Source organism: Panicum virgatum, chromosome 9N (assembly GCF_016808335.1).
Source record: "Panicum virgatum strain AP13 chromosome 9N, P.virgatum_v5, whole genome shotgun sequence".
NCBI lineage: Eukaryota > Viridiplantae > Streptophyta > Magnoliopsida > Poales > Poaceae > Panicum > Panicum virgatum.
The window spans coordinates 39,398,241-39,411,419 of NC_053153.1; the positions used below are offsets into that span (position 1 = coordinate 39,398,241).

At 49.6% G+C, this 13,179-nt stretch overlaps 1 protein-coding gene across 1 annotated transcript; it reads right to left on the minus strand.

Annotated features, from left to right (window-relative positions):
* Window positions 1-742: 742 nt before the first annotated feature.
* On the minus strand, window positions 743-12,938 carry LOC120689629 (mitochondrial import inner membrane translocase subunit TIM22-3-like). Its single transcript, XM_039971987.1, has 5 exons — window positions 12,696-12,938; window positions 11,714-11,778; window positions 11,543-11,615; window positions 11,405-11,458; window positions 743-1,206 (listed from the first exon to the last, which is right to left on the minus strand). Exons 1-5 carry the CDS (start codon window positions 12,838-12,840, stop codon window positions 977-979), a joined length of 567 nt encoding a protein of 188 aa, XP_039827921.1. The 5' UTR covers window positions 12,841-12,938; the 3' UTR covers window positions 743-976.
* Window positions 12,939-13,179: the final 241 nt, after the last annotated feature.

The following is a 13,179-nucleotide window of genomic DNA, read 5'->3' on the forward strand; positions in this document are numbered from 1 at the left end:
TATATATGAATGCATGCGAGTCCATCTGAGTAGAGGAAATAGGAATGCAAGTATAAATATATAATTATTTTCATGTGCCAAAAATGATTTATGTATGCTGAGTGGTACTATAAGTATAAAGCATTGAAGTAGAATAGTAATGGTGGTAATTACGCCATCATCAGCAACTCAAATGCTTTATGTAGTAAGAGGAATATATATACAACGAAAAACGGACCCATATTAATCACCTTTGGTTTATTAAAGAGACGTGTCACGTTGCAGCTGGGTCAGACTAATCTCTTCCACCTCATGTTTCAACTCAGCCCCTCACGGCTAGGCAGGCAAAGCTACGCAAAGATCTGTACGGGGTTTGTACGAGTGGCCCTGTAGCACCTGGCACCCCAAGCCGCCTTTTGTTTTTTCCCATGTGGAGGCTGAGAAGGCAACTCGTGGTGGAGATGGCACCAGTAGCATAGCAGGATGAGCACGGAACGGCCTCCACTATACGACCTATCCCACAATTATTTGATGCACCGGGGAATACAATTATACACCCACTCCAGGAGCAATTGATGGCAGGTCAACTTGAACAGCTCCTCAGTGCACCTCTCTCTTGTACAAAACTCAATAGGTGACTGAATGCATGTACCTTCGATAGATCTGATCAGGATAATGGTAGCATGCTTTGTTTAACATGAGATTTAGCTGGATCTGACTGGTAATGGTGCAGAGGATAGCACAAGAGGTTGACATCGCAACAGAACCTAACCACAGAATATAGTAATTATCTCTTCAGTGCGCTTCGTGCAAACTGCATCATGGATACTAGATATAAAAATTGGGCATACACGCTATGGCACTACAATTACCAAATCTGACCCGAGTTCAACACCGAAATGGATCTACATCACTGGTCACAAATTCAGAATACTAAACAAGCACATATGGAGAACCTATGGATCGCTCTCTTTGGGGAATCAGACTTCAACAAAGTCTAGTGTTTAGGCTTAACATGGGTCTGGCACGACGAAGCTAAAGCGTCCAAAGGATCCAGAAGTGGAGGAAGTGTAAAAGGTGGGAGAACACCAGCCTCCTGACTCTTGGCAAATGAGGATTTCCCGTCATGTGTGAGTGCCATGGCGGCCTGCTGCTTGTTGAGCCCATCCATTATGCATGAGAATGCTGCGAAGGTGACGCAGCTGTGGAACATTGCTTGTGGTGCACCTGGTTTAGCAGAAAGATTGAAGCATTAATGGTGGGTGAACACAGTTAATGCATCTTACAATTCATAATTACGGAAATGTGAAATTCCAAATTGATTTTCGATTGGGAAAATGTAACAGCCTCAACATATGAGAGTGAAACTAGGAATACCCTTTTAATCACAACTTATTATTCAGGGTGTCAATGATCGTCACACCTATTGTACTATAAAATCAAGAGTACAACTTCTTGTCTAATGTTACTATTTCAGTAGCAATGAAGATAATGTCTGTTAACTTGTTGTAATTGAATATCTTAAATAACTATCATCCCTATGCTACAGAGATAAATGCATTGTATCGATAAGGTTCAAAAGCATGGAGGACAGTAGCTGAAGTAAAACACCCCCCCACCCCATCCTTCAAGTTCAGACTGGGGTGTCGTACACAGCTTCAATTGATGTTGATGTTGGCAGGCTAACCTTGATTTTGCTTTTCCATGGTCAACCCTGTCTCCATTTGTTTATTTCAGTCAAAAGAGCAGAGAGCTTGAGCTGATGCAATGCAAATGGTACCAATCCCTGTTGCGCCCAATCGTATTTAGACTGCTATTTAGCCACTACCATTGACCTCAAAATGACAAATTCCAAAGATAAATGGTTTGCCTTTTGTAAAATAACTAAAAGAGTGCTATAATAACTAAGCTTAAATGTCTTTATGTAAATGATAAACCTTTGTCAGAAACAACGATCACTACAGAAACAAGACCATTTGTCAGAACAGATTGTTATTAGTTATTACAAGATCCTTTGCTGTTGATTCCAAACCAGTTTAGATGCCAAATCCAAGTCCAGGGCATCTTAAAAAAATTACAGGTTGAATAGCATCCAAACAAGTGTCAACCCAAAGGTAAATAAGTCTTTTCACATATACACAGAATCTTCCCAATAAAATTCAAAACAAATATTGAATGGGATGATATTGAAGTGTCAATGTAGTGAACATTGGACATAATATTGATGTAAGGGTATGCCTTAGGAATCTCCTGCGTATTCGGAAAAAAAGGGTATGCCTTAGGAATAGCCACACTTTGATGGTGAGTTGGTGACCTAGAGTCAATTTCGTGAATAATTTTAATTATGCAAACAACTGGCAGACTTTACGTGGTCTTATGAGTCCTGAGAGAGCAATTAAGCAAAATAATGGCATGTCTATGTTGTTTTCTAAGAGACACCCTCGATCAAGAAACATTTTTTAGGTGAACACCAACAGTAGAGGAAAAAACATCAATGATACTGATTCATTCATTTTTTAGAAAAAAATTCTCCTCTAATGCATTTTTCTGAAGAAAAAGTCCCTATGGAGATGGTACAAGCACAGCAATACAGCATTGATGGCCTATATTCATGATGGTATCTGGCAGAGAAGGGCATTTGAAAGCACAGCATATTAGTTGGTGTTGGAGTATATTGAGCCCATGTATAGAGGCCCATTAAGAGGCCCATGTATAGGTTTATATATACCCACCCATCTAGAGTTTGGATGAATACAACAATTATTTACCAGCCTACATGGTATAGAGCTAGATTTTTTTCTCTCCTCCCTACCCTGCAGCCGCCGCCGCCGCCGCCGGCCTCCATGGCTGGCCGCTGGCCGCCGGCGCCGCCCCTCCCGGCGCCGTCCCTCTTCCCCCCTTCCTCCTTCCCTCCCCTCCCCTCTTCTTCCTCTGCTGCCGCGCCTCCCCTGCAGCCGGCGCAACGCTCCTCTGCTTGGGCCGCAGCTGCCCCCTGCTCGCAGATCCGCGCCGCCACCTCTGCAGCAGCTGGCGCGGACGCGGAGGCCGGGCACACGCGAGCCGCCGCCCTGGTCACCTCCCTGCAGCCGCCGGGTGATGCCGCCGCCGCCGCAGATCCCGCAGTCGTGGCCGCCGCCGCCGCAGATCCCGCAGCCGTGGCCGCCGCCGCCGCCGCCGCCGCGGGTGCTGGCGCCGCCACCTGGGGAGCTGCCGGAGCCGCCGCGAACACTGCTGCCGTGACCGCCGGCGCCGCCCAGCAGGCCGCCGTGCAGCTGGCCGCGGCCCAGCAGGCTGCTGCGGCCGCCCCTGCCGCCCAGCAGGGCCCTCTGCCCGCCGCGACCTCTGCTGGCGCGGGTGCGGGCCCCGCAGGGCCCACGGCCGCCGCGCACGCCGACGCACTCGCTCTCCGGGTCGCCGAGGCGGAGCGCTACCTCCGCGTCTCCTCCGGCTTGCCCGTCGACCCTGAGCATGGCGCCTCTTCCTCCCACCAGCCCCCGCCCGCTGGTTCTGGACCCCGGTACGACCCGACCGACCCCATGGTCGCCCAGCTCCACCTCCAGGCCGCCGGCGTCCAGAACATTAGGACCCTGGTCTCCGTCCTCCTCGACCCCGCATCCTCCTCCTACGGCCGCTGGCGGGACCAGGTCCTCCTCACCCTCGCCGCTACGCCCTCGACGACCACGTCCTCGTCGACTCGTCGATCGAGGCGCGTGACGTGACGTGGCTGCGCCTCGACAGCGTCGCCCTGTCCTGGATCTTCGGGACCATCTCCCTGGATCTTCAGGACCTCGTCAGGACACACGGCGGCACCACGCGGCAGGCCTGGGTGGCGCTCGAGGGGCAGTTCCTCGGCAACGCCGAGTACCGCGCCCTCCAGCTCAACGCCACCTTCCGCACCTTCGTGCAGGGGGACCTCTCCGTCGGTGAGTACTGCCGGCGGATGAAGAGCATGGCCGATGCTCTTCACGACCTCGGGGATCCGGTGTCCGATCGGGTCTTGGTGCTCAATGTCTTACGGGGACTGAGCAGCACCTACGACCACCTGAAGGGCTGTATCGCCCGCCAGAGGCCCTTCCCCACCTTCCTGCAGGTCCGGGACGACCTCACCCTCGAGGAGATCACCAGGGGTCTCGCGCCCGGATCGTCCTCGCCCACCCCCGCCGCACTCGTTGCTACTCCACCGGCCTCCTCCGCTGCTCCTGCCACCTCCCTCCTTGGTGCTACTCCCGCCGGGCAGACCGGAGGAGAGGGGGGCCGTGTACGCCGCCGGCGACGGGGTGGTGGTGGTGGCTCTGCTTCTGGGAGCACCGGTACAGGTGGGGGCCGTCGGGGCGCGCCGACACCGGCTCCGGCTCCCGCTCTTGCCCCTGCCGCTGGAGGTACGCCTTGACCATCCTTCAGCAACACATGGTCAGGGCGCATCTCGATGTGGCTGTTCCAGGGTCCGGGAGGGGGGCCTCGTCCTCAGCTCCAGCCGGCGGCCATGTTCACCGGTGCTGCTCCACTCTTCGCGCCGTCCTGGACCCCGCCCGCTCAGCCCAGCCAACAGCCGACCTGGCCTGGGGGGTGGGACCAGGCCGCTCTGGCGCAGTCCTTCAGCACCATGGGACTGACGCCGCCGACCAGCACCGAGTGGATCGCCGACTCGGGTGCCTCGTTCCACACCACTCCCGATGCTGGTATCCTCTCTTCTGTCCGACCCCCACACCCCTCTTGTCCTTCTTCGATCATGGTTGGTGATGGGTCTTGCCTTCCTGTCACCGCCGCGGGTTCTGCTCCTCGTCTTCCTAATGTTCTTGTTGCTCCTCAAATGGTTCACAACCTTCTTTCTATTCGTCAGTTTACTGCTGACAACTCATGTTCTATCGAATTTGACTCCTCTGGTCTTACTGTGAAGGATTCGGCTTCCCGGCGTCCACTCCTCCGATGTGACAACCCGGGGCCCCTTTACACTCTTCGGCTTCCTGCTTCCGCTGCCTCGCCTTCGGCTTCTTCGTCTTCTGCTTTTGCCGTGACGCCTTCTTCCACCACCTGGCACCGCCGGCTTGGTCACCCCGGCCGCGACGTTTTGGCTCAGCTCCGCCGTAGTACCGATGTTTCATGTACTAGGGCTCCTGCTGAGCACCTCTGTCATGCGTGCCAGTTAGGTCGTCATGTTAGACTTTCGTTTTCTTTTTCTTCTTGGCATGCTGCGCATGCTTTTGATCTCATTCACTATGACCTGTGGACATCTCCTGTACTCAGCATGTCTGGCTATAGATATTATTTGGTCATTGTTGATGATTTTTCTCACTAATCTTGGACTTTCCCTTTGCGCGCCAAGTCTGAGACCTTCCCCACCCTCCTCCACTTCTTTGCCTGGGTGTCCACTCAATTCGGCCTCACCGTTAAGGCCTTCCAATGTGACAACGGGCGGGAGTTCGATAACTCCACCTCTCGGTTTTTCTTCCTGTCTCGGGGTGTTCAGCTGCGTATGTCTTGTCCGTATACCTCTCCTCAGAACGGCAAGGCTGAGCGGATGATTCGCACGACGAACGATGTTGTGCACACCCTTCTGATCCAGGCTTCTCTCCCCCCACGCTTCTGGGCTGAGAGCCTCCACACCGCCACCTACCTGCTCAACCATCTTCCGTCCACTGCTTCTCCTGCTCCCACTCCACACCACGCTCTTTTCGGTACCCCTCCTCGCTACGACCACCTTCGGGTCTTCGGGTGTGCGTGTTACCCTAACACCTCCGCCACCGCTTCTCACAAGCTGGCGCCCCGCTCGACTCGTGTGTTCCTCGGGTACTCCCCTAACCACAAGGAGTACCGATGCTTTGACCTCACATCTCACCGCGTTCTGATCTCCCGACACGTCGTCTTCGACAAGTCGGACTTCCCCTACTCCACCTCCTCCACACCTTCTGATCCCGAGCTGGCGTCTCTGTTTCCGACTGACCCGGTGGTTCAGCCACCATTACCTGTCTGTCCTTTTCCTGCAGGTTTTCCTGGCGCACCAGCACCGCTTCCGATGATCCCTGCTGTGCCGAGCGCGGCCGCGATCGCGCCACGCGCGGCCCCCGGACCTCCGGTCGTGCCGCGCGCGGACCCAGTGTCTCCCGCTGCGCCACGCGCGGCTCCGGTGTCTTCCCATGCACCTGAGCGGTACGCTCAGCCAGTGCAGGTGTACCGGCGTCGCTCGGCGCCGACCCCGGCACCACAGCGGTACGCTGAGCCGGTGCAGGTGTACCGGCGTCGTTCGGCGTCGACACCGGCGCCGTCGACGCCTCCCGCTCCGGAGGCTCCTGCGACGCCGACACCGGAGCCGACACCGCCTCCTCCGGCTCCCGCTCGAGCCGAGCCGGAGGTGTACCACCCGCCAGTCATCCATCGGGATCCTCGGCATATCCATCCCATGGTGACTCGGCGGATGGCGTCCCAGGCTGCGACTCTCTCTGCCACCGAGAGACAGCCGCGGGTCTCTCCGGTACCCCCTCTATCCGCGACGCCTTAGCGGATCCTCACTGGCGTCGCGCGATGGAAGAGGAGTACGTGGCCCTTCTTGCCAACCAGACGTGGGACCTCGTGCCGCGTCCGTCTGGTTGCAATGTGGTGACTGGCAAGTGGATCTGGACGCACAAGCGTCGGGCTGATGGCACCCTAGAGCGCTACAAGGCTCGCTGGGTTCTCCGGGGGTTCACTCAGCGGCCTGGTGTGAACTATGATGAGACCTTCAGCCCGGTCGTGAAGCCCGCTACGGTGTGCACGGTCCTCTCACTTGCGCTCTCGCGCACTTGACCTGTGCACCAGCTGGACGTGAAGAATAAGTTTCTTCACGGCACCTTGTCAGAGACTGTTTACTGCTCTCAGCCTGCGGGATTTGTGGACTCGAGTCGTCCGGATATGGTCTGCCGGCTCAACAAGTCTCTCTATGGACTGAAGCAGGCTCCACGGGCTTGGTACTCTCGGTTCGCCACGTTCTTGCTGACACTGGGGTTCACCGAAGCCAAGTCTGACACGTCTCTCTTCATCTACCGCCGTGGGGATGAGACTGCATATCTGCTACTATATGTCGATGACATTGTGCTCACAGCTTCCAGTCAGCAGTTGCTTCAGAGTGTCATCTCCTCTCTGCAGCAGGAGTTCGCTATGAAGGATCTCGGTCAGCTCCACCACTTCTTGGGCGTCACTGTTGAGCCTCGCCCGTCTGGTCTTCTCCTTCACCAGCGGCAGTACGCCCTCGATATTCTGGAGCGGGCTGGGATGACTGATTGCAAGCCCTGCTCCACTCCAGTCAACACTCAGCGAAGCTGTCTGCTGATCTGGGTGATCCCGTGACTGATCCTACTGCCTACCGGAGTCTGGCCGGCGCTTTGCAGTATCTCACCTTCACCAGGCCGGACCTCACCTATGCTGTTCAGTAGGTCTGTCTCCATATGTATGATCCCCGGGAGTCACATCTTGCTGCGCTGAAGCGTCTCCTCCGGTACGTCCGTGGCACTGTGGACCTCGGCCTAGTGCTTCACCGCTCGTCCTCTGCTGAGTTGGTGGTCTACACCGACGCTGACTGGGCTGGCTGCCCGGACACTCGTCGCTCCACCTCCGGCTACGCCGTCTTCCTGGGCGGCAACCTAGTCTCCTGGTCGTCCAAGCGGCAGCCGGTTGTCTCCCGCTCCAGTGCCGAGGCGGAGTACCGGATTGTCGCTAACGGCGTGGCGGAGGCGTCCTGGCTACGACAGCTCTTAGCGGAGCTCCACAGCCCGCTCGCCAAGAGCACGCTCGTCTACTGCGACAACGTCAGCGCCGTGTATCTCTCCACCAACCCCGTCCAGCATCAGCGGACGAAGCACGTGGAGATCGACCTACACTTCGTGCGCGACAGAGTCGCAATCGGCGATGTTCGGGTACTCCATGTCCCGACTACCTCCCAGCTTGCTGATATCTTCACCAAGGGGCTGCCCTCCTCGACCTTCTCGGAGTTTCGATCCAGCCTCAACGTAGCCGGTGGCTAGTTGTGGCTGCGGGGGGATATTTGTCCTTTGTTCTCTATTTGTACTCTCTTCTTGTCCAGTCTTGAACACCGCTGCGTCGGTAGTTCAGACTGCGGGGGAGATATTAGCTTTCTTGTTATCCAGTCTTGAACACCGCTGCGCCGGTAGTTCAGACTGCGGGGGGGTGTTGGAGTATATTGAGCCCATGTATAGAGGCCCATTAAGAGGCACATGTATAGGTTTATATATACACACCCATCTAGGGTTTGGATGAATACAACAATTATTTACCAGCCTACAGTTGGCGTGCTAAAAGTCAGGCTATCCGTTGATTATTTTTTTCAAGGACTACCCTGTCTCTGTTTATTTCAATTGAAGGTGAGCTTAAGCTGAAGTCATGCACTTGTGCCCAATCATATTTAGACTGCAAACAAACCACTACCATTGACCTGAACATGGAAATTTCCGAAGGAAAAAATTAAATTGCTTGTCTTTCTTAAAATAACTAAAAGAGTGCTACAATACTAAGCCTAAATGTCTTAATGTATATGAGAAATGTTTTAAACAATAGTGGTAGTAATAGACAGCAAAAGTGTTAGATGAACACTATAGAAATAAGAACATTTGTCAGAACAGACTGCCATTAAACCCAATAGGAGACAACAGGCATGAAAATTCCTTTTTGCCCAATCCAAGTTCAGGGCATCTTAAAAGGTTACAGGTTGAATCTTAAACAAGCTCAAATTCAAATGTTATTAAGCCCTTTACATATATATGAAATCTTCCCAATTCTAAAATCAGAACAAATATTGAAGGGTACATTAAATCCAAATGACAGAGATATTGCAGTGTACATTGCCCAAAATATTGATTCTATGGTATGCCTCAGGAATAGACGCACTTTGATGGTGACCTAGAGTCAACTCCATGAATAATTTTAATTATGCAAACAACTATCAGGCTATACATGGTCCTATCTATCCTGACAGAGCAATTAAGCAAAATAATGCATGTCTCTGTTGTTTGCTCAAAGATACCATCGATCAAGATTCAAGAAACACTTTTCAGGCGACCACCAACAGTAGATGAAAAAACTTCAATGATATTGATTTATTCACTTTTTCTTATTTTCTCTGGTAATCAATGTAAGAAATAGCGGGCTATAAACTTTAGCGGCAGCCTTCTCTAAAAGCTATAAAAAGCTATAGCGAGCTATAGCCAGGGTTTTTTTACCGACCGGAGGGACGAAACCGCCGCCCACCGGTTACGGTATACCGGACCGGTTTGACCGGTTACCGGAAAAAACCGGCAAAATTCAAATTTCAAACCAAAAAACGACAGTTCAATAGGTTTGCACTGGTTAGCCGACCGGTTTGGTCGGTAAACCGCTCCGGTTTGAGGTGTAACCGGTCCTATGACCAAAAAAACCGAGCAATTCACATATTAATGTAAAAGACCACACTTACAATCATGCATACAAATACAATAGTAATAAGCGTGGGAGTGGGAGGCAACCGCGTGAGTCATATGCCGGCGCGATGGGCCTTAATGGGCCGACCTTTTTTTTCTTTTTTGGTTTAACTTCACATGCCCGCAAAGTATACTAAATGAACGAATATTTGAAAATTTTTGACACCATTAGATTCATCGCAACGTGAAGTATTTTTAGGATTTTTTTGGGAATTTTTCATTTTTTGTAATTCAAATTTAAATTTTGAATTGGGCCGGTTTGCAACTGGTCGGTACCGGAACCGGTCCGGCCCGGTTGCACCGGTAACCGCGGTTTCCGGACCGGTTCCGGTCGGTAAAAAAAACCCTGGCTATAGCAGAAGCTAAATCATTTAGCGGAATGATAAAACAATCAATAATTACATACAAAATTAGAAGCATTATTGGTCTGACACTCTAAAATAGACTCGACATGCCTCTTGACAATCCAACTGTGCACATGCTTCTTTGTCTATCTTTGTCTATGGTCCACCCTAGTTATATTGATTCTTTTAACTACATCTTTGAGGGAATGACACTACAAAAATATACTCACAACTTGACCTAGCGTTGATAAATATCACAAAAACTTTTTTAGCGGACATTTATTACCGTTAAACTCTGTAAAAAACCCTTTAGCTGATATAGGGGACAATTATTGTATAGCGTAGCGGTAGATCACCTAAAAAGCTAATAGCGGGCTATTTTGTACATTGTTGGTAATGCAATTTTCTGAAGAAAATAAGCCCCATGGGCAAGGTACAGGCACAGCATTGATGGCCTATATTCATGTTGGTTTATGATAGGGAAGTGCACCTGAAGGCACAGCATAATAGTATATTAGGTATTGACATCATGTGCTATTAAAACTTGATTAACTGTGGCAGAATGCCAAAATGATCACTATGCACGAAAGAAATGCACTATGCATGAACATTCATTGTTATGAATGAAGTTCAGCAAAGAAAACAAACTGATTTTACTGCAACAGATATGCCAACCACAAAAAAAATAATACTTCAAATATTACAAATTTTCCATAAGAACATCACCTTAAATCAGGTTAGTCTGCATATTTCATCATTGTATGCTTTAACAATTATACAACTTTGTTACAAATAAAACAGGGTCTTGGCATATCTTTAATTCCAAATTTTCCATATGATGATTCAGAATTCAAGGAGCATGGACAGTACAGCAAGTTCATACGTATAGTCCCTGAACCATCAAGGGACTCCCAGGGATACGAAATGCAAGAATTTGTAGGCATATAAACTTCGCAACGTTTCAGTATAGAACGTTTGCTATAATTTGACTCAACTTGACAGGCTCAAAATAGGATTAGTTCGTGTTATTGATTGATTCTACAACTTTCCTTATCGATTTGCATGCTCATCTGGTTACATGCAAACATCAAGCAAACAGAAAATAATTTCAAAATAGTCTCTGGAATGATCAGAGTTGAAAGAATAGGAACAATGCCGCACAGTAGTCTTCTAAACATGTTCACCTAACAAGGTTGCTGTTCTATCAACAATTCTTTAGACATTCGGCTTTTATACCTATAGAAACATATGAAGAAATTGGCGATAAACTAACCAAAGCCATTAATGAATACTCCAAGAACTATGCAATTTTCTGTGGTTCCAGATGGTACCGAAATAGACAATTTAGGATGCCCCCATGAAAAGGGAAAAGTAATAATATTCTTCAGCAAACCAAGATACCAAGAAAAAGGAAAGGCAATAATATCTAAAAAACTAACTCAATGGTAACTTGAACAGTAGATAGGAGCGAAAACAAAGAACTTAAAGAAATATCATCTAGCTCAACTAAAAAAATGTAAAGATATATCATCTAGCATCAGTTGCGCTGTTTGTAGTTCGAGAAAGTAAGAACAAACAATGTAATGTTCGTGAAGATAAAGTTCAAAACAATTGCTAACTATAGTCACATAGTTGTACCTGGAAAACTCAAAGCAAGGCCTGTGCAACAACCAGCCATACCAGCATTGATCACTGCAATGGATGGTATTTCATTGAAAATGCATACTTAGATCTTTATATGGTAACACAGTAATAAATCTAAAGTGAAGTACTTACTGTCATCTTTCCCACGCAGTCTTCTCAATAAGCACATTATGAAACTTTGGACACCAGCAAGAGCTGCAAAAGTCTAATACAAAGAAAAGGTAATATGAGCAACCTTCCTGTGGAAAGGATACTGCACTTTTTATGTCCAAAATATATACATGAACATTATGATCAACTAACCTTGGCAGATGATCCAGCATTGCTAAGTGAAGCCTTCATACCTTGGTTTGTAATCAAACCTTTGCCTGGAAAAGAAATCAAATAATATAAATAAATTCAAAATCTAACAGAACATTATGTTTCTGTCCATATTGGAAAAGTAGCACAAACTAAGACTAGTGGAATGAAAAAGGGTCACATGAAAAGTGAAGCTTCGCTGGGTATGTAGAACAGGAGATGCAAAGTGATGAGATGCTCGCGCGCGTGCACACACACACACACACACACATTTTAGGTAAGTCCTGATACAATGGAATACTTCTATTTCTTCTAACACTAGATTTTCAGAAATGAAGTTTCAATGTTTTTTCATTCTTCCTGTCTTTCATACTCAGTTTGGCAGTTGGCTATTACTTCCCTAGGCAATCAAGGAGCCCATTTGCATTGGCCCATACAAAGCATGGGGGAGAGCTCAAGAATGGATGTGGAGGTTGAGATTACAGTAAGACCCTATTCTAACAAAGCTACCGCTTCTAGTGAAATGTGTCATCATCACTCTTGTGACACTAACCACACGTTCAACAAACTATCATTCCCTTCTGAATCGTGATAACAACGCATTCCTGTTAGGGTTCTCCAGTGTAGTCAGGACAACAAATTTTTGAACCACTCACTAGGACGTCAAAAATCAAAAAGACCCTCATATGACAATGTTGCAATTGCTTAAGGTCTATCGAACCCTCCCATTTCGAAAAATGATTGGAACAAAGGTTTCAAGGTAGAATAATAGCAATTGCAATCCCCTTCCCTCCTACCCTACCACACATCGAACCCCATTCGGAGTCGTAGCGACGATACCCTAACCCTTTCACAGCAAATGGGCTGGAGTCCAAGTTTTAGGCACGACGCGCAGCATCCCCAGATTAACTAGCTATGCTCAACAACCAGCACGCCTCTAATTTGAACTGGAGCGGGCTAATAAGATGGGAATAGAAAGCAGCACCGTATCCGACGAGCGAGCCGACGAAGGCACCAGCGGCGAGGTCCCCAGCGGAGTGCAGGAGGCAGACGACGGGCGCGGCGAGCGGTGTCTGCGGCGGACCGCCCAGCTCGTCCCCGTCCCACTCCCGCCCACGCCGAGCCGCCATCTTTCCCTTCGCTTCTTCCCTACACTTTTCCCCTCTCCCTTGCCTGTTTCCTCTCCCTCTGCGCTCTTCGTTATCTCTTGAGACTCTTCGTCCCAGGGTTTATCACTGTCTGGTGGTGGGACCGTGCTGTACATAAGGCTGGCAGCTAGGTCCCACCGGCAGGTTCGAACACTCACCTGAACCTATGCCAGCGGGCCTGTCGAAACATCTCAAGCAGTTCAAGGACGTATTAGGGTCATCTTAATCTCGGTTTTTTTTGTTTTTGTTTTTTTATCTCATGCTTATGCTTTTGTTCAACCGACGCTGAATCGATAAGGGCATGTACAACAGCCATTATTG

What these genes read in the sequence shown, in the direction of transcription:
- LOC120689629 (XM_039971987.1), bottom strand. Translation starts at nt 12,840, where the DNA reads ATGGCGGCTCGGCGTGGGCGGGAGTGGGACGGGGACGAGCTGGGCGGT. An exon ending in CGGCTCGCTCGTCGGATACG is followed by an intron (nt 11,779 to 12,695) that starts GTGCTGCTTTCT and finishes TTTCTTTTCCAG; the next exon opens with GCAAAGGTTTGATTACAAAC. An exon ending in ACTGCGTGGGAAAGATGACA is followed by an intron (nt 11,459 to 11,542) that starts GTAAGTACTTCA and finishes CATCCATTGCAG; the next exon opens with TGATCAATGCTGGTATGGCT.